Raw genomic sequence first — 19,242 nt, 5'->3', positions numbered from 1 at the left:
AAGCGTCTGCCATTCATGCCAACAGACAAGGGGGGATGAGGGAAAAAGAGGAACCAGTTGCCATGGTGACGCAATCAGAAATCTCCGTCCAAGCCGGTCTCGGCCTCTGTGGACGTTTTGGTCTCCCCGTGCAACATACCAACACACATACGATCGGGGTGTCGTATTTTTTGGTTTTTCTGTTTCACTCTCTCACGCTCTCCTCATTTCTCCTGCCCTATATTCATACTCTAATCTGGTCCAGTCTGTCTTCTTGTCTGACTCCAGTAATCTTGTCAGGACAGATGGCACACACACAGCAGCAGCAGCAGCATCTGCCATGAACTTTAGATTACATCTTTGAATGAAAAACATTCCAGAAAATAAATGAAGTGGAAACACAAATGTGAATAAGGGAATGTTGCTACAATCAAAAATATTTTGGATTAACAAAATCACAATGAGCCCTAATGGATAGATTTAACAGGGGTGTGTAGACTTTTTATATCCACAGAAAATAAATCCTGCTACTCAAATTATAGATTTTTTTTTTTGCCTTATAAGACAAAACAAAAACACCTGACGTTCATTTTTCAGACATATGCCATGTTTATTGGACTTAAACAAAATATGCTTCAAAGCAAATAAATCCCACGGCCAGCGTCAGGCTGGGCGTCATAAAACAACGGGACGTTAAGCCTTAATCACCGTGACTGGGGCTCAGATGTAAAAAAAAAAAAAATTCATAAAATGAATGATGGTCGCATTCCATTTTGCTGGTTGAGAGAGAGAAAGCACAGCTGTGGATTACGATGTCCGCCGTTGTTAAAGTTTACAAAGGGTGAGTCATCGTAAGTTGTGTCATCATTGGAGACAATACACTCGCGTACTTCATCGCCTTTCTGTGACACTTCCAGTCTCGTTCCATCGCTGATACAAAGCTGCTACTGTGCTGCTCTAAATGCACTTTTTAAGAAAATTATCGACTCGGGAACCGCAGCTTGAGAACCGCCGATGCCTTTTTGACCGTTCTGACCTCTGCGGACTGGCAAATGGGGTCCATCTGTTGCGCCATAATGGCAACTAGCAGTGCAATTATCGCCCAAAGCAGACCGCTGGTTCGATACCCATTGACGGGTGATGGATAGATGGATAAATGGTGGAAGGATAGACGGGGGGGGAGCAGGTATGCGGGCAGCGGTAACACGGAGCAAGACGAAGGGGCGAGTTCATATTGGGGAGGAGGGGGGGTGTCGGCGGCGGGGGGGGCAGGAGACGAGGCTACATGACGTTTGTTTCCATGGTGATGGTCTCTCTGTCTCCAGCACGTAGAGAGACGGTATTTAAAAATGCGCCTGTGCATTTGTGTTTGTCTAATGGCATTTTTGTCAATAAATAATCATTTCCAGTTTATTTTTTGACATAACTGTAAATAAAGGCGGCTGTGATTGATCCGGGGTTTAGTGGTTTTTATTTTTTTTGCAGCCGGGGGGTGGGGGGTCTGGGTGGGGTTGTCAGCATGCAGACGTCAATGAGTGCATTTCAAGTCTTGATCCTGTCACGACGTTCACAGCAGACACAAATATGAATTTCACTTTTCATTTGGTCTGACCGATTTGTTTTGCGCTTGAGGACCGTGATACCGCCATTAAGATCTCCCTCACTGATGACCGTTATTAAAAATAGTTTTGTGTGGGCTCATCTCTCTCCAAATGGCCTTGCAAACACAGCAATTTGATTGAAGGGTGGGGGGGGGGGATAAAATGTAAGAAGCTGCAGCTTGTTGGAGGCCCATTGATGGACTTGTGTGTGAGTGTATGATTGACACTACAATGTATGCTCCTGCTTACGTAATGGCGTGTGCACGCCGTTCACACCAGGTTGTCTTTGTGGAGAAAGAGGCTGATATCTGTGTGGGGCGTGACCGGCATGGCGAGAAGATACTGACTGTCGCGCCAGACCCACTGAGCTGGAAGAGGAGGATGAGGAGGGAGGGGGGGGCATGGCTGGGGAGTAGGGATGGATTTAGAAGACTACACTGCTCTCTGGTGTTAGAATTGATAGTTGTTACGTCTGTGTCACAGGACGCTCGCTCAGTAACTTTCCTCAGCCGCACCCATTTCATCACTGTCACCTGCTCTCTCTTGTTACCTCATGTATTTGTTCATCCCCCCCCCCCCCCAACCTTCCCTTCCCTTCAATAAATCCTGGTCCAAGCTGAATTTGGTCAACCTGCTCCACTCATTCCATGACAATAGTAGGTATTACCCCTTACACTTATTTAAATAGGCTGTTTATTCTTTGATTTTGGCTCTTGAAAATTGGTAACAAAATTGATACTTTTTAATTTTTGTTCAATATATTATGTAAAAATTAAATGCATTTGCATACAGCGAGTGTAATCTGTGGAGTGTCTGGTTTTGAATTACTGGCGGTGGATAAAAATATGTAAAAAGAAAAGTAGATTAAATTCAAATGACCTGTTTTCTGTTTGTTGTTTTTCAAAAATAATAATAATCATGCATTTAATTCACTTAAATATCCCATTATTGTGTTAATACAAGTTTTAATTGTTCAATCTTTAATTAAATCTGGTTGTAGTTTTAATATCTGGTCGCTAGAGAGCACCCTCGCTTCAGTCCAAACTGTTTTGCGCCACTCACAGTTTTATGTATGTATGAAGGCACTCCCTCATTAGTGTGGCTGGCATCATGCAAGGGTGAAAGGTCACACCTGTGGCTGGAGGCTGAAGCTCACTTGAAGGTCATCAACAAGTCTGCAATTCTCTTTTGAAATCCTATTAAAGCATCCCAGTTAGTCTTTTATAACAGCTGCCTGATTTTCATTTTTTTTTTGCATTACACCTTGTGCAGCTGTGTAAAATGTGAGGATAAAAAATTATATATTTAAAAAATGGACATAAATTGGCCAAGCTGTTGTCATGCAAAGTGGTTTTTGCGTCCATATGAACAGCTCTGTCCTTTTTATGACATTGCGGAGACGTTTCCAATCCAATCCCTGCTGTTGTAATTAGTGAAAAGAGATGGAAGGGCGCAGAAGGGCGCACGTCACGTGGTTCACCTGTCAAACAGGACATCTGGTTGGCACAGGCAATCCTGCCTCCCACTGAGTGACCCCCAACATCTTGTGTTTGCCAATTAGCCTCAATCGCTAAATGTATTCAGGACAAAAGACAAAATGGAACTTGAAAAATATTTCCATAAAATAACAATTCTCCCCTCTGCATGAATCCGATTGTTTTGGTTTATTCTCACTGCCCCGAGGAATCCGCTTAAAAACTCTCTCGATGCGAGTTCTCAATTGACTCCTGCAGGGTGATGATTATTTCCAAATAAAAATGACATTTTCTCCTGAAACATAAACGTTCCTCATTATAGCAGCTCTTGAGTCGAGCCATCAAATGATGTTTGGAAGACGGGGGGGTGGTCATTTTTGCACATTTGAGTTCAAATGGAGTCATAAAACTGTCAACAGGAAAGACGAGATGTATAACAGTGCTGTTCTGGAATCTCTCTAAGTATCTGCTTTCTTTCCTCTCCTTGAGGCCATCAAAGAGACTTTCAGATGTGATAGGTTAGGAATATTAATCATATAACAACTCATGGAATTTATTTTTGAGATTCTTTTTATACTATACGTTCTGGGCACTCCTCCTCCTCCGCCTCCTCCTCCTCCTCTTCCTCAGAATCATCATCATCATCATCATCACTATCCCTCTCCTCCTGCGGCGAGCCTTCAGTCGACGTCTCGGCCGCAAAAAAACAAGGAGCTCAGGATGATGCGCGCGTCCCACGGGGGATGCTCTAAATGGGCCACGCAGCGTGGAAAGACACGCTAGAAGAGGAGGACGAAGAAGAAGCGGGAGGGATGTTTGGGTCTTTGTGGCGCTCTGCCATCCTTCTCGGCTTCCTGTGCATGTCCCCCGTTCGAGCTGGTGAGTGAAACAAGGTCCTCGCATGCAGACGTTCGTGCAGTTCTACAACACGTGTTGCTTGAGGGAGCACATGCTCATGGCTCGAAATAGATTTTTCTAAAGGTGTATGAACGTCCTATAATGTAATCATCAAGCCAAAGTGAGTGTTACGCTATGTGCATTTAAGTGCTGTTTTTAAATCTCACATTGAGCATCACCTTGATGCATTTGATGCGATTCCCCTTTAAAAAAAAAATTGTAAAATGAGAAATAAGAAGGGGAATTGCAGCAATCTCGAGACACAATGCAAATATGCCCCTGATCGGTTGTAAACAGTCGGAATCATAAAACTGGAATGGGCAGTTAGTCCTTTGCTAGGAATGCCGCATCTAGTGTCATCTAATGCTGTTAGGGTAGGGGAGGGGGTGAGGGGGGGTGCAAAAATTAAAAGTCATAAAGAGAATACTCATACTTTTTCAAAAATTAAGTGTATTATAATATTGTGAGGCTCCACAGCCCGGAAAAATTCAATTCCGTCCGTGTTAGGTCATCTAGTTTTCCTCTCACACCACGTTGATGGTGTTAGTATTGAACAGAGAAATAAACTGTGAGACAGTAAATTTGTGCAGAACAGCATTAGTGGACCCTCTTTTTTTTTTTTTCATACCAGACAGCCCACTGTCAGCTCCTCTCAATGTGACCATTAAGGAGATCGAGGTCAACTCGGCCGTAGTCACGTGGGAGACTCCGGAGGGAGACCCGGTGATTGGGTTCGCCATCACTCAACAGGTGAGTCCGGTTCCAGTTTTGCATGTCAACAGTTATTCCACATTTGTGTTTTGCTCCTCAGAAAAAGGACGTACGCATGCTACGCTTCATCCAGGAGGTGAACACCACCACTCGCTCGTGTGCCTTGTGGGGATTGGACGAGGACACCGAGTACATCGTTCACGTGCAGAGCATAAGCATGGGAGGCAGCAGTCCCCCAAGCGAGCCCGTTCTCTTCCGAACCCCCAAAGAATCCGAGAAGCTGGCGTCCAAGACTCCGGGTGAGGCGTGGAAAATAACACCATAAAAGGAACGCTTCCCTTTTTTTTTTTTATCTGGGCTGACCCAGTTAGAACGTCAAGAGCGGCGGCTTCAGAGGGACCTTGCAAATATTAAATGCTCATCATCAGCGGGGGTGATAAGAGTGGGAAGTGGGGAGCGACATATCTCAAAGAGACATGCCCGAGGGAGGAGAACAGTTTAAATTTCAAATCTAGTCTAAAAGCAGGCAGAGAGCAAGTACATATTCATCCTTTTTGGCGTCCCAATACTTTTGTCTGTATCGTGTAGGACTTTGGAGGTCATCACTTTATGTTCTTTCCCCAGATGAGCTCACACTGGAAGAAATGGGCGAGGCCGCTCAACTCCGAGCTGGCGAGGTCATCATCATCGCAGTGGTTCTTGTCATGTGGGCAGGTAACTAAATTAGCTTCATGCTAACAAACAATGCAAAACACCATTGCCAGGCTAACAAATACTCTCCGCACACCTTTGCTGTTTTCATAATCTCGCCTCTCTGTCTGCATGGGTAACTCCGCCTCCTTTGCGTTCCAGGCGTGATCGCCCTGTTCTGTCGTCAATATGACATCATCAAAGACAACGAGCCCAATAACAATAAAGACAAGGCCAAGAATTCGTCGGAGTGCAGCACTCCCGAACATCCGCAGGGAGGGCTCCTGCGTAGTAATGTTTAACAGACGCTCGCCATCTGCCCACCTTGCAATAACTTCACCCCCCCCTCCGACCTCAGGACAGGTGAGGCCTTTTTCATCTTATCAGTTATATAAAAAAAAAAAATCAAATACTCATACCAGTTATTGGGCCAATATTTTAAGGTATCGGGTACTAACAGAGGCGGCCGATACTAGCCACGATACTGTATATAAGAATCTGGCAGCCACTTTATAGCACCTGCACCTTAATATAGGATAATTTATGCAAACACTTTTGTTTGGATCTGTAATGAATTTTATTCTCCTCCTGTTTGGTGTGAATCCATTTTGGGTGTTAAATCTGCTAACAAGCCAACGGGGAGGGAAACAATCTCCTCGGCTGAAGTAATACAATCCTTCACTGTCGACGTAATAAATATTCCAAACTTATTTTAGCAAGCAGGATTAATGGTGAACCGTTGAATAGGCTTAAGGGGAAAAAGAGAGAAAAAAAAGATAAGGCATCAAAAAGATGATTATAAAATCGCTTCCAGTGCGTTTTTCTTCTGTTTCAGAGCCTGAGAGCCATTCTGTAGCCAAACATGCTGCGACACAGATTCAACGTTCAACTCCTCATGGCACAATGAACAATTGTTGGAAAAACATCTGAGTAAGTGGACTCAAACGCTTCCAACAAGGAAACAATAGAGAATAAATCACATTTTTGTTGTGATAAAAAAAAACTCTGCATACATTTGGACTTTCATCCAAAATCCGGATTGTCCCATGTGTTAGTTTTCGATTGGCTTTTGTGCCACTTCTTCTCCTCGCCGTCTTTCCGGCTTGTGGGCGCCCTTGACATTTCAGGAATACAATGCAACAAGATTTTTTTTTTTTTCAGCACAGCGTATATATTGATTGTTACTTTCACTCTTTTTTTAATTGATGTCTTGCTTATACTATCAGCTAAAAAAAAAATCATCCCACTTATGTTATTTACTAGAAATACAACATAAATAATAATAGTCTTTCATTATTCTACTTGTGCACTTGTGTTAGTCTTCTAGGGCACTCTAGTAGAATAATTAATAACTTAAAAAGTTACTAGTAAGGCAGGAAGTCGTACTAGGGCAGTTTTTTCGATACTGTATGAACATTTTGCATGCATATAGAATGACTCGGTCGCACAAAAAGCTACTCGTGCTCGACTTTGTCTTGTGTCCTTATGAGTCACGGCTCTCCAATCTCGAGCCATACAGCCACACTTCCTCCCTCCCGTTTCTCATTATGGCGACTTCCATTAAGCCGCCCTACTCCGGCCTTCACATCAGCGATTTTCCGCCTCATATCCCCTCGTCGCCAAAGTCCGTGTCCTTTTTTCGTTGTTTGTCGTGCTTGAGCAACAGGCAATTTTTTTGTAAAGAAAATCAGCTGAGGAAAAATTTGTTGTGGTGGGGCATTACAATCAAGCGCTTGATTAATTGATTCTTACGATTGTTTTATCATCTGAGGCAAGAAAGCATCTGAACGTAAATCATCATCATAAAATAATTTTTGATGAATTGTTAATTTTCTCCATTGTCCTGTGAGGAAATGAAGTCAATGGCCCATCCTATTTTCCGAGAAAATGTGAATGTTCAAGTATGTACTCTACTACATGATCAAAAAATAAATATTTTCAATGAAGTAAATTTAAGCGACTAGAACTTTATCACGAGTGCTTGTGTGTGTTTTGTAATGTCACGGTTTTATTTTGGGTGTGCGAGAATTATTTGCAGGTGCATGTTTAAGGTGTGAAACGCAAATATTATTTTTTGTCCTTTAGAATGCCAAAAAGGATCCAGACAGGCATCAAATGTCAATGTCAGCAAACCGAAACACTGGGAGGCACAGAAGTGCTTGGGTTCTATTTTTAAACACATTTCTCACTTGACCTTTGAGTCCTCAGCAGCTTATTGACATTTAAATGCATTGCACAGTTAGGGTCATAAGCATTTGTCCGTACTCTTGACAGAAAAAGTGCACTTTAGGTCGTTCTGCATCTTTTTTGTATGCCTGCCTGCACGCTTCTATTAAACCAAGCGTGAGGGAGGCATGTTTAATAATGCAGGTGGTTAAGTAAGAAGGGCGGGACAGGATGTCCCTCAAATATTGACTCGCTCAGACTGAGCATGTGTGGGCCATAGATCACATGACTTTCAGCCTCCCATCATAATATTCATAATGATCAATCAGAATAATAAAAGGTAAAATAAATGGTTCGTTATTATTATTATTATTATTATTATTATTATTATTATTATTATTATTATTATTATTATTACTATCAGTATTATTATTATGATTGTCCGACTTTTGAATGCAAGTCATTTTGAGGTGGCGAAAAGTACATGATTTCACCATATCCTATTACAACACTGCCACCTGCCGGATTTTGCCGGAAGTGAACATATTATCTACATTATGCAGACCGCAAATGCACTGCTGTCAATAACAATAAAAAAAATAATAATGATAATAATTATTATTATAGTACTCAATAAGAATATTAATAATTATTATTTATTATTGTTCTTGACATATGTAGTGTACATATAACAATAATAATAATAGTGATAATAATAATAGTAATACTATAATATGAATAATAATAATAATTATTATTACTATTGTTATTATTATGATTGTTATTGACAGTAGTGTATTTGCGGACTGTGTAGTGTAGATGACAATGTAGTTCACTCAAAATCCGGCAGATGGCAGTGTTTCAATAGGAAATGGTGAAATCATGTTATTTTCGCTACCTCGAAATGACTTGCCTTCAAAAGTCGGAAAGTAATAATACTAATACTAATACAAATACTAATACTAATACTAATACTAATACTAATACTAATACTAATACTAATACTAATACTAATACTAATACTAATACTAATGCTAATACTAGTTCTAATAAATTTATGTTAGTTATTGACATCAGTAGTGTATTTGCGGACTCTATAATGTAGTTCACTTAAAATCCGGCAGGTGGCAATGTTTCAATAGGAAATGGTGAAATCGTACTTTTCGCTACCTCGAAATGACTTTTTTCTTCAAATGTCTCCTGGCTGAACTAAACTGTTTTGAGAATTTATTTATGTTTTCATCTTAACGTCCATATACTCATTAGCAGACTCTTATCAAGCCTGACAAGAAAAGCCATTTTAGGCCGTGCTCGTCACTGATTTATAAAAATAACTATAATAAATATAATTTTGCATATTTGCAATTTTCCGCAGTTTATCTGAAATTCCACAAGGGACAAAAATCTCCTCTAGTTGTCAACATTAAGTCTTCAGATTATAAAACCACTATTGCACAAAGATCACACAGAGTGGCTTTCACTGCCTCCAGCAAGTCTTTAATAGTGATGGGCAAACTGAAAAGTGTGACACCGTCACTTGAAGTAAAATGAGATGTGGGGGAAATGGAGCACAAAAGAACACAAATTACTTTTACCTCCCACACTTTTTCCCCTCCCTCACAATGTTAACGGAATGTACTAAGCCACAACAACAGTGTTCCAGGTAGGTCACATGATAGCACAAACATGATCAAAATGATTCACATTCACAAAATCCTACCTGGTTGGAAAAATAGAGCAAAAAGCAATAGAAAAATACTGTCATTAAATCCACAAATAAATACATGAAGGAAGAACACAATCAAAGTGACAACCTGCCGTTTCATCACAATTGGCCTTGTAAACTCTACACCATCGATACGTTCTAATGACACAAAAAAAGAACAATTAAACAGCACCCGTTTATAAAAAAAAAAAATGCTAATTACATCAATTGGAGTAAAAATGGAAAAAACACACAGCACACTTGGCACTTAACTAAACAAAGCAACATTCCTCTGTAAGTTAATGTACATTTCTGTAAACAAAGAGACGCCATTTTTTTTTTAGGCATAAGGAGACAATCAGTTTGGTTGTTGTTTGGCACACCAACACTGTGTCACTAGGAAAATGTGAGTTTCCCTTTTGGAAAAAACTCAGGCTGTCCGATTAAATTTGGGTAATTGCAAAACAAATTCTTGATGGAGCTGGTGACACTTAAATGTATTTTGCCTTTAGATACGAAAAACAGCCAAAAGAATGCGGCTGCGGCGTTTCGAAAATTCAATTCAAAGGCACTGAAATATCGGAAAAAAAATAAATAAACAGTAACGACCGGTTACCGAGACATCATTAAATTCATTGAAGGACATTTAGGTTGGAATTTGGTCCACATGAAAAAGTATTTGCAGCAAACAAAATAATACTCCGTATATTTTGGCAGTGCCGTGATTACAGCATTTCGATAATCGATTAATCGAGTTAAAAATGATACTTTCACCATTGCTTAACGTTAGCAGGGATCTAAAAGCATGAATACTTCTACATTCATGTATATTTTAGGTGCCTTTAAGTCAAAAATGATAAATTAAAGCCCAAGTTGACTCATGAGAAACAAATGCTTATAGAGGTAAAACAATAACGCACAATGTTTCTTTCTTCGTTTCATTTCTTCACACGATTCCTCTTCCCACCCGTTAATTTGAATAATTAAACCAGCAGAACAAAAAAATACTCCCTTCAAATGTAGATATGTTGTGTCCCTCAGTGCAACATCTGTCAGAGGCTTGTAAACTCAGAATGACCCGAACAGAAACAAAGAGATTTAAAAAAAAAAAAAAAAAAAAAGGAAAGACAAAAGTCCAGTCATTTTTTGAGGGGCTGGTAAACTGAGGCGTTGGGGTCCAGGGAGGAGGGACTATTGTCCATAAACTTGGAGGAGTAGTGCGGGGTCACCGGGTTCAAGTTGCTGCTGTCTGACGAGTACGAGAGAGTGGGCATCACTGCCATCACTTCTGCTATCTTCTGCTTCAGCTCGGCGATCTCTTGCTCCCTCTGGTGGATCTGGCCTGAATAACCGGGAAGTGACAGAACCGTGAGGAACAAAAGCTGGGGAGCCAAGCACTGAAATTTCCTACCTTGCGCGATCTCCAGCTGCCTCTTGGCATCACCCAGCGCCGAGAACAGATCCAGCTTGATCCGGGTCTCGGCGCTCAGGCTGTTCTCCAGGTGCTGTGTCTTCTCCTGCATGGCTGACAGCGCCGACATCAGCACCTCCGTGTCCTTCTCATTCTCTTTATATTTACGCAACTCCTGTAGACGAGATCCTCCGGTTGGAATCGATATGAAACGGCAAGGTGTGTACTTCTCGAACCTACCTGGCACCTGCCCTCCAGATCCCGAATCTGCTCCTCCTTGACTTTTATGTCCATGCTGAGCTTCTTGCACTCCGTCTCCAGCTCTCTGATACGACCTCGTAAGGAATCATTCGACTCCACTCTGGAAGACCAAAGAAGAATCTTAGCGATCTTTTTGTGTGTTCCTGCCTGCTTCAATTTTCTGTACCTGGTGGCCGCGGCTAACGCCACAGCTCTAGCGGCTGTGGCCTCCTCCATCTTTTTCCTCTTCCTCTCCTCGGCCAGCTGTTTTTCCGCCAGGACCCGCGCCTCCTGCTCGGCTTTTAGCCTCTTCTCCAGCTGGGAGATGGTCTGCTTGTCCTTCTGTTTGGCTTGGACGGAGCTGTGGAGCCTGTGGTAGTGGATCAGAACATTAAATCCTTGACAAAGACTTTTGCGGTGTATAAAATGATGGATCGCTTGGGTCTCCTACTTGTTCTGGAGCAGTTCATTGTCCTGCTGGAGCTGGCCCAGTTCCGAGCGAAGGCTGCGGTCTTGGCTGCTCAGTGAGGACAGCTGACTCCGCAAATCCGACTCCACCTGCCTGTTGGCCTGCAAGTCCGCCTTGAGGCGCTTCACGTCCTGCTCCATCCTTTCCGTATCGTTCCGGATCAAATGATGTCATGGTCAATTTGAGCACAGTAAGTACTTTTCTTTTATCCGACGTTCATCTCTTACCGTACTAAAGCGTCCATCTTCCCCAGCTGGTTATTGGGGATGCAGTTTTCCAACGGGTCCTTTGGACTTTTCCCACCCCCCTTCTGCTTTCTGTCATTCTTACTCGACGCCGTGGGAATGTTGCCGTTACTAAAAGTGTGATTCCGCGGCGATGAGTTACAGACTCCGCCTCCTGAGGCGTTTTTGTAGTTTTTCCCACTCGCCGCCACTTCTTCTTTAACAGCGGTCAGGGCGTTGGAGTCGCCGTGCGCATTCTCTGCCCCCGCCACGTCGTTGCTCAGTTTCTTTGCCCTGATATAGTTCTCGATATATTCCGTCTCCTGTAGTTTGGAGTCCAGTGAGTGTATAATGTTGTTATTATTGATTCCAATTGTGTTTTGTTTTTTGCCTTCACGCTCTTTTGCAGAACCGTCCTTCCCTTTTTCCCTGTACTCCAGTTCCGGTAATGGGACTGAAGTGTTTTTCTTATTCGGGGGTCCTCCGTTTTGAGACCCGACGGAAGGTTCTGTTTCTGAAATCCCTTTTGCTGAAGCAGAAGGACGAACAGACTCGTATTAGAAGAATTTTTTGCATCTTTCTACTGGACAAATGTGAATTTGTGTGTGCACATCTCACCCTCCTCTGCCTCCCTCTCTTGTCGTTGCAGCATCTGCTGCTCAGGTGGAAGAGCCTGTTGCAGCAGCTCCATGTAGAACTCGTTCTCCTTTTGCACCTCCTTCTGTTTCCTTAGCCGCATCTTATAGCTCACGTAGCTCTTAAAGCCAAAGCCCAGAGTCACCACTGGGTAGCCAATACTGTCAAGGAAGACAAATATTGATAAATAATTGCAGTACTGCTGGATGGCATTTAGATCAACTTTACCAGTGAGCAGCAAAAGGTCGACACAGGTCAACATGAAAGTTCTTCAGGTCTTTGAACCGGATGGCGGCTTCGATGTACACAAACAGGATCCACAACGACACAGTGGGTAGACACACTCCTCTTTCTGCGTGCAACACACATGCACACAAAGTAAATTGTAGATTATTTTTTAATTTCAGGTCAGAACTTTATTGCAAATAAAACTAACCTGTGTGCCAAACATATTGGACCCATACATAGGTGCTGGCAGCAAAGAAGAGCCACTGGACAGGGATGAAAAGGAGGCAAATGATGTCTGACGTGAGGGCCACAAACACAAAGAAGAATGAGAAGGCCTGAAACAGAGAAGGGAAAAGAGAATTTTAATCAGGCTATAAAACGCACAGCTATAAATAAGCACTTTCCATGCAAACCTCATAAGACAGGAGGGAGTGATTTGGGGATTTTAATCTTTGTCATTAAAACAACAAAGAAACACACCCTTACCAGACCCTGATATCTGTAGGAATCGTAGACGCTGCGGATGAAAAGCCAGAATGGCCACAGGTACTCAAACCTGAACTCCAACACAAAGTCAGCAAGTAGAACTAACACCCACACCACCAGAAACTTCAGATATAGGAATGTACTGCAGGGAGAGGAAGACAAAAGACACAATGGAGATTATGCTTCAAATTGTTGGGTGCATATTTATATTACATGGCAATTTTGCAATATTTGCAATTGAACATTTATTCATCTTGTGATGGAAATTACATAAATTATAAAGAAAAAACAAGATTAAGAGGTTGCATATTGATTTGTGTAATATTTTGTAATTATAGGCTAATTATGCGACAATAATATTTGTGCAAAGTGTGAATTATAAGAACATGTTTAACATAAGCTTTTTTTCCGCTCAAAATGTTGTAAAATAAGACTCTGCATTTCAAAACATTTATCTTTTGACATTAATGTGTACTGCCAACTAAATCAATTTGAAATGATAATAATAAAAATGTCCAACATACGGATGAGTCACACATTTAAATGGGGAGCCAGTTTTGAATGTTAGCTAGCCTGGAACAAAATAATGCACGCAAAATGAAGAAGAGCGATCATTTTGCTCTTTGCATGGCTCAGAATGCACAGAATGGTAAAAGATGATTTAGGCACAGCGTGCAAAAAGCTATGTTGCAAAATTGAGAGAGGCGCCATTGTTATACAATAGCGTCCCTCCGATCCATTTTTTTTTTCCTGTACCTGCTATATATACCCTCGGTGATTCGGTTCCGTTTTAACGGCCGTCTGAGTTTGCTGCAGTCCGCATTGCGCCGCTTCATCCTCCCCCAGATGATTTTGCCGATGTGTCGGTGTAGCAACAGGAGCACGGGACTGTCATTCGCTCACGCGAAATATTCACACGTCGTGAATTAGCCACCGTTGTTATTGTTTAATACACATGAAACAAAGAAATAAATAATAACAGTGCGCGAAAAAGCCCCTCCCCTTTTCACGACACGCCGCGTTCCCTTTCGCGACGTAAGGCGTGATGACGACATCAGAGGCGTGGCCACGTAAAACATGGCCGCCTCCGTTGCGTGCGTATCTGTTGCCTCACGTTGGGAGCGTATTGCCTGTTAATTACGGTAAGTTTTGCAATATTTAGACGTGATTTAATCGCTTTGTATTGTTTTTAGTTTGTTGATAATTTGCCGTTCAAGATGCTTACTGAAACAACATTATTCAACTCCACCCGGCAAAACGTGTTTAACGCCACCACGTTGATTCTGTCTGCACGTAACGTAGCTTTCAGAAATGTTTATTATATAAACAATTATGAAAAAAACAATCGTACTGGAAAATACATTGCAAGATGTCATTATGTGGTAAATGTGTTTATTTTTAACAGATCAACTTGGAGAAAATGGCATCATATATTGAGGATAAGGAAAAGGAAGATGTGGAAAAAGAGTCAGACAATGGAGATGGAGACAACAAAGAGGTGGAGAGCGTGACAGTGGAAGCAGAAGGAGAAACAGAAGATGCCAGAGAAGAGGATAAAGATGGAGGAGATTCAGAAAAAGAAGACTGCAATGATGAAGAAGAAGATGAGTCAGAACAATCCGAAGTCGAAACGGAGAAAAAGCCAGACCAAGTAAAAACGCAGCCGGTTGTCCTGAACTTGAACAATGAGGTGGTGTTAATGAGAAAAGAGGTGAAGCGAGTGAGGGCACTGCTCAGCAGGAAGATCATTCGACAAATTGCTCAGCTGAAGAAAAAGAAGGGGACTGAAGTGGCTGTTGAGAAGAATCAGAAGAAAGCCGCCAGATTACTGGAGGAGATCCACGCAATGAAATCTCTCAAACCGGACATTGTATGTAAATACGTTTTACTCCTAGAATTGCAAAAAGCGTAATTTAACCAGTCTCACTGTGATTCCTCCGTAGGTCACCAAAGTCGCTTTGCAGAAGGATCTCAACTTCAATGAAGTGTGCAAGAACCCAAAGTCCACCATGTCCAACAGAGCCGTAGCTCGCATCGCCTGCCACCCGCAGTTCAAGAAAAAGATCGAGGACATTCGGGCGGCCGTGAAGGCGTTCAGCGAGCAGAGGAAAAAGAAGCAGGTGCAACAGAAGGAGAAAAATGACCAAGTAACGGTAGCCGTGGAATCACCCGTAACGGTAGCTGTGCAATCACCTAAGCCTAAAAAGGTCAACAAGTGGAAGGCAGTGATGCGAGAAAAACGTTCCAAAAAAGTGAAGAAAATCACTAAAGGTGACGACAAAGACACTAAAGATAAAACTACTTCTGAACCTGATGGGGAAAAAATGGAATCCACTCAGGCTCAGGAGAAGAAACCAGAGAAAATCACTGAAGATGATGACAAAGACACACAAGATAAAACTACTTCTTCTGAACCTGATGAGGAAAAAATGGAATCCACTCAAGATGCTCCTGCTGCAGAAAAGAAACTAATAGCGGAGCCTAAAATTGTCCAACCGGCATCGGTCAAAAAGAGCCAGCCAAAAGAACAAGTAACGAAGAAACCGCCAGCTCAGGCTCAGGAGAAGAAACCCGAGAAAATCACTAAAGATGATGACAAAGACACAAAAGATAAAACTACTTCTTCTGAACCTGATGGGGACAAAATGGAATCGACTCAAGATTCAGCTCCCGTTGTTGAAAAGAAACTAACAGCAGAGCCGAAAATTGTCCAACCGCCATCAATCAAAAAGAACGAGCCAAAAGAACAGGTAAAGAAGAAACCCGAGAAAATCACAAAAGATGACGACAAAGACACAAAAGATAAAACTACTTCTTCTGAACGTGATCTGGAAAAAATGGAATCCACTCAAGATCCTCCTGATGTTGAAAAGAAATTAACAGTGGAGCCTAAAATTGTCCAACCAGCATCGGTCAAAAAGAGCGAGCCAAAAGAACCGGTAAAGAAGAAACCACCAGCTCAGACTCAGGAGAAGAAACCCGAGGTGGTGTCCACGCCGACGAAACAAGAAGAAAGCGAATCCGAGCTCTCTGACGACGAGGACAAACCGTACTTTGATGACAGTACTGAGGAACGATTCCGCAAGCAGTCGTCCCAGGAGGACAGCGACAATGACTTTTTTCTTGGCAAAGTGAGCAAATTTAAGAAAAAGAAAAGCAAAAACACAGACAGCGACAAGACGGAAGAGGATTTTGCCGGAAAATCAAAGACTAACGACAAGCTTGATTGTGAACTCGGCGAGCTTGAGTCGCGCTTAAAATCGAAAGCGCCCAAATTTCAGACTGTCTTCTGCTCTTTGTCTGAAACGAGACCCGGTTGGGGCGGAAGGGGGAAACCGTTTAGGGGTCAAGGGAGACCGACGGGCATGGGCCGTGCTGATTTTGATAAAAACAAAAGGTTCCATAAAAAAGACGGAGACCAAACCAGGAACCCAAAGTTCAACAGAAGTTTTGATTCAGAGAGACCAAACTTTCGAGGACGTGGCCGAGGCGATGCTGCGAGGCAGCAGGACCGGCGTGGCCGGGGAAATGTTGCCCAACAGGAACCACAACAGGCCTTGCATCCATCGTGGGAGGCCAGTAAGAAGAGAAAAGAGCAGCAAGGAAAAATTTTGCCTTTCCAAGGGAAGAAGATCAAGTTTGATGATGATGACTGAGCCATATATTGCAATCAAGTGTTTTTTTAATGCCTTTTTGGGCGTCTTCTTTCAGATCATTTATGGTAAAAATGTTAGACAAATTTAAAAATTGCTTATATTAACGGGTCATGTTAATAAAATACCTTTTTATATGTTGTTTTTGATTTGTTTATTTGATGTTTAGAGAGGCTTATTTAAAAAAAGAAGTGACATTAAGACTACAATATTTCTGTTAAATCGTGTCACCTTTTAAGGACAGTATTTTTTTGGCCAAAATCACAAAGCCAAGCTTTATTACATTTTTTAAAGTCTTTGATTTATGTGTATCTTGGAGATTTGAAAACAAAAGTCACATGTCTACAAAGATCACTGCTCATTGGTTGGTAGTTTTATTGCGTCACGGCGGAACACTTAAGGCTGCTAGCTAGGTTAGCAAACATCGGTCGTTCCTCCTGCAGAAAGAAGGTCATTATTTTACCTAAAAGTAGCTGTTAACACTCTGCGTTACTTTTTATGCAAAAAGTAACGCGGTGCAAACACAATTGCATGTTCGTGCGTTGATAATCCCATTGGAATGCTCAAGGCAGTTTCTACGCGTGTGCTAGCGAGGCACGTTAACTGCTAGCATAATAAGAGCTGCAACATTTCTGGACATGCTCGGCGACGCGATGATTTCAAGTGGGACATCCGAAGTTTCCTGCAGCAAAAAAGAAGAGTCACCAAAGTCCCTCGACGAGACGCAGCAACAAACCGCACCAAAGTTGGTTCTGATCTGGCCCAATCCAAGTTCTGATCAGCCCGTCAAGGTATTGACTATGTTCTTTCTAAATCACGATCGATGATAACAATAATCATGGTCAAGAGCCAAACAAACACTTTTATAATCATGTGCAAGGTCAGTGTGAGCCAGACGCATCTACAAACTGCAGCATATTGAGTTATATTTTGTGCCAGAATATTTTATTGCATTTTGAAATGTGCATTTTTTTGTATTGCAAAAGGAGGAGGAGCTGGAAGATGTTGATGATCCAAATCAGGATGATGGGATGATGTTATCTGTCTCCGACCACAGCGCATTAAACCTATCTACAGGAGAAGAAAGTAACGCATCTTTACAAAAACAAAATACCCAAAAGCAATCATTGAATATATTTATTTATACTGTTTGATTAATACTTGGTCATGATTTATTTCCTCCCCAACCGCTCTCTGTTTCAATCCAGATTACACCAGAAAGTCTCGAAACGACACATCGCTTGTTCTCTTGACAAGAAAGTTTTTGAACTTGCTGTGGAGTTCAAAAGATGGCATTTTGGACCTTAACCTCGTGAGCCAGGAGATCAGCTCCTCCAAGAGACGCATCTACGATGTCACAAATGTCCTGGAGGGGATCAACTTGATCAAAAAAATATATAAGAATCATATACAGTGGTTGTAAGTAGACGTAGAGTTGGGAAAAAAAAGTCGATAGCATTTTCACATTGCTGTAATGCTATTATTTTTTTATTTTCTTTTATGTGTCCGCAGGGGTGGCAGTCCCAGTAAGGACATCGTCCAAATAATAAATGATCTCGCCGAAGAAGAGAAAAAGCTGGACGAGCTGATCGAAAGCTGCACAGTGGATCTCCACGTGATGTGTGCGGACGAGGAGAGCAGCAAATATCCTTTGCCATTGCCATGCTTTTTTTTTTTTTTGTATTCTGCTATCAATTTGCCCCCTTGACAATATACTTCACGTTTGCCTATGTGACCTATGAGGACATTCAAACCATCCCCACACTTAGTGAGCAAACTCTACTCGTCATCAAAGGCCCCGAAGATACAATCCTGAATGTCACGCACCCGAAAGAAGTACGTTCCCTTTGTTGTGTGTACTTGTATGCAAATCAGAACACGCTCTATTCCTGTCCTCAGAGCTTCCAAGTCCACATGAAGAGCACTCAGGGTCCCATCGACGTGTTGATCTGCTCGGACGAGCCTCTTCCGATGGAAGTCACGGGCGGTCACGTGGACGGCGACGCCAACCGCGATCACAACTCTGCTAATGACTCGTACACTTCATTTGTTCAAATGCCTCTGAAAAGCGAACCTTGTTATTAACACTGTCCAAGAAAAGCCTGTTCTCCAAATACAACACCAAACTCCCTCCAAAGATTACTAATGTTTTTGCAAATTGAAAAATGAGCCATTTAATTACCTCTGTGACACTGAATGTACCTGAAATGTTGTCATTGCTTTGACTGGCATTTGTAAGTAGTTGCTTGCATCACAAATTGTTTTACACATTAGATGCTTTATTCATAGTCTTGTCTCCCATGTGATGAGATTTTCTGAAAGGTTTTTGTAGTTGTACGAGAGTATACAATGTTACCGCTGTTCATGTCAACAAATAATAAAATTGATTCACTACCTTAATTCGGACCACAAACTGTACCATCATGAGTCCAAATCTTTCAATTGCGTATACTGATGTGCTAATCACGCAATGCTTGATTGTGGAAGGATTTTAAAATCAACTTTTTTCCTCAAGAGGTTGATTTCCTTTTTAATTTTACTGTGGTCACTATTGTGAATATCTTGTGTCAAGAGTGTGGGCTTACACCTGTTTGAAATAAAGTGCCTTTTAAAAATTCATTGTTTTTTATAAATTATAAGTGAACCAATTTTATGAATAATTAAAATAATT

The 19,242-nt window shown here is 41.8% G+C and overlaps 4 protein-coding genes across 4 annotated transcripts; 3 read left to right on the top strand and 1 right to left on the bottom strand.

Moving 5' to 3' along the window:
• The first annotated feature begins 3,690 nt into the window (after positions 1-3,690).
• Positions 3,691-7,304, top strand: LOC125986830 (fibronectin type III domain-containing protein 5). Its single transcript, XM_049750732.2, has 6 exons — positions 3,691-3,934; positions 4,584-4,702; positions 4,764-4,962; positions 5,288-5,377; positions 5,516-5,716; positions 6,189-7,304. The coding sequence occupies exons 1-5, from the start codon at positions 3,808-3,810 to the stop codon at positions 5,653-5,655; spliced, it is 675 nt and encodes a 224-aa protein (XP_049606689.1). The 5' UTR covers positions 3,691-3,807; the 3' UTR covers positions 5,656-5,716; positions 6,189-7,304.
• A 1,686-nt stretch (positions 7,305-8,990) lies between these two features.
• On the bottom strand, positions 8,991-13,908 carry LOC125986827 (macoilin). The gene is made up of 11 exons (XM_049750730.2): positions 13,675-13,908; positions 12,919-13,060; positions 12,641-12,767; positions 12,433-12,556; positions 12,187-12,365; positions 11,572-12,097; positions 11,327-11,485; positions 11,063-11,245; positions 10,876-10,996; positions 10,636-10,810; positions 8,991-10,566 (listed from the first exon to the last, which is right to left on the bottom strand). Exons 1-11 carry the CDS (start codon positions 13,752-13,754, stop codon positions 10,364-10,366), a joined length of 2,019 nt encoding a protein of 672 aa, XP_049606687.1. The 5' UTR covers positions 13,755-13,908; the 3' UTR covers positions 8,991-10,363.
• Positions 13,909-13,915: 7 nt separating this feature from the next.
• srfbp1 (serum response factor binding protein 1) lies at positions 13,916-16,713 on the top strand. The gene is made up of 3 exons (XM_049750729.2): positions 13,916-14,060; positions 14,324-14,788; positions 14,862-16,713. The coding sequence occupies exons 2-3, from the start codon at positions 14,339-14,341 to the stop codon at positions 16,572-16,574; spliced, it is 2,163 nt and encodes a 720-aa protein (XP_049606686.1). The 5' UTR covers positions 13,916-14,060; positions 14,324-14,338; the 3' UTR covers positions 16,575-16,713.
• Positions 16,714-16,936: 223 nt separating this feature from the next.
• e2f3 (E2F transcription factor 3) lies at positions 16,937-18,969 on the top strand. The gene is made up of 6 exons (XM_049750731.2): positions 16,937-17,362; positions 17,558-17,657; positions 17,780-17,990; positions 18,084-18,215; positions 18,293-18,407; positions 18,471-18,969. The coding sequence occupies exons 1-6, from the start codon at positions 17,210-17,212 to the stop codon at positions 18,654-18,656; spliced, it is 897 nt and encodes a 298-aa protein (XP_049606688.1). The 5' UTR covers positions 16,937-17,209; the 3' UTR covers positions 18,657-18,969.
• Positions 18,970-19,242: the final 273 nt, after the last annotated feature.

The sequence above is a fragment of the Syngnathus scovelli genome, chromosome 19 (assembly GCF_024217435.2).
Source record: "Syngnathus scovelli strain Florida chromosome 19, RoL_Ssco_1.2, whole genome shotgun sequence".
In the NCBI taxonomy this organism is placed as follows: Eukaryota; Metazoa; Chordata; class Actinopteri; order Syngnathiformes; family Syngnathidae; genus Syngnathus; species Syngnathus scovelli.
This window is presented reverse-complemented; position numbering and strand designations above follow the sequence as displayed.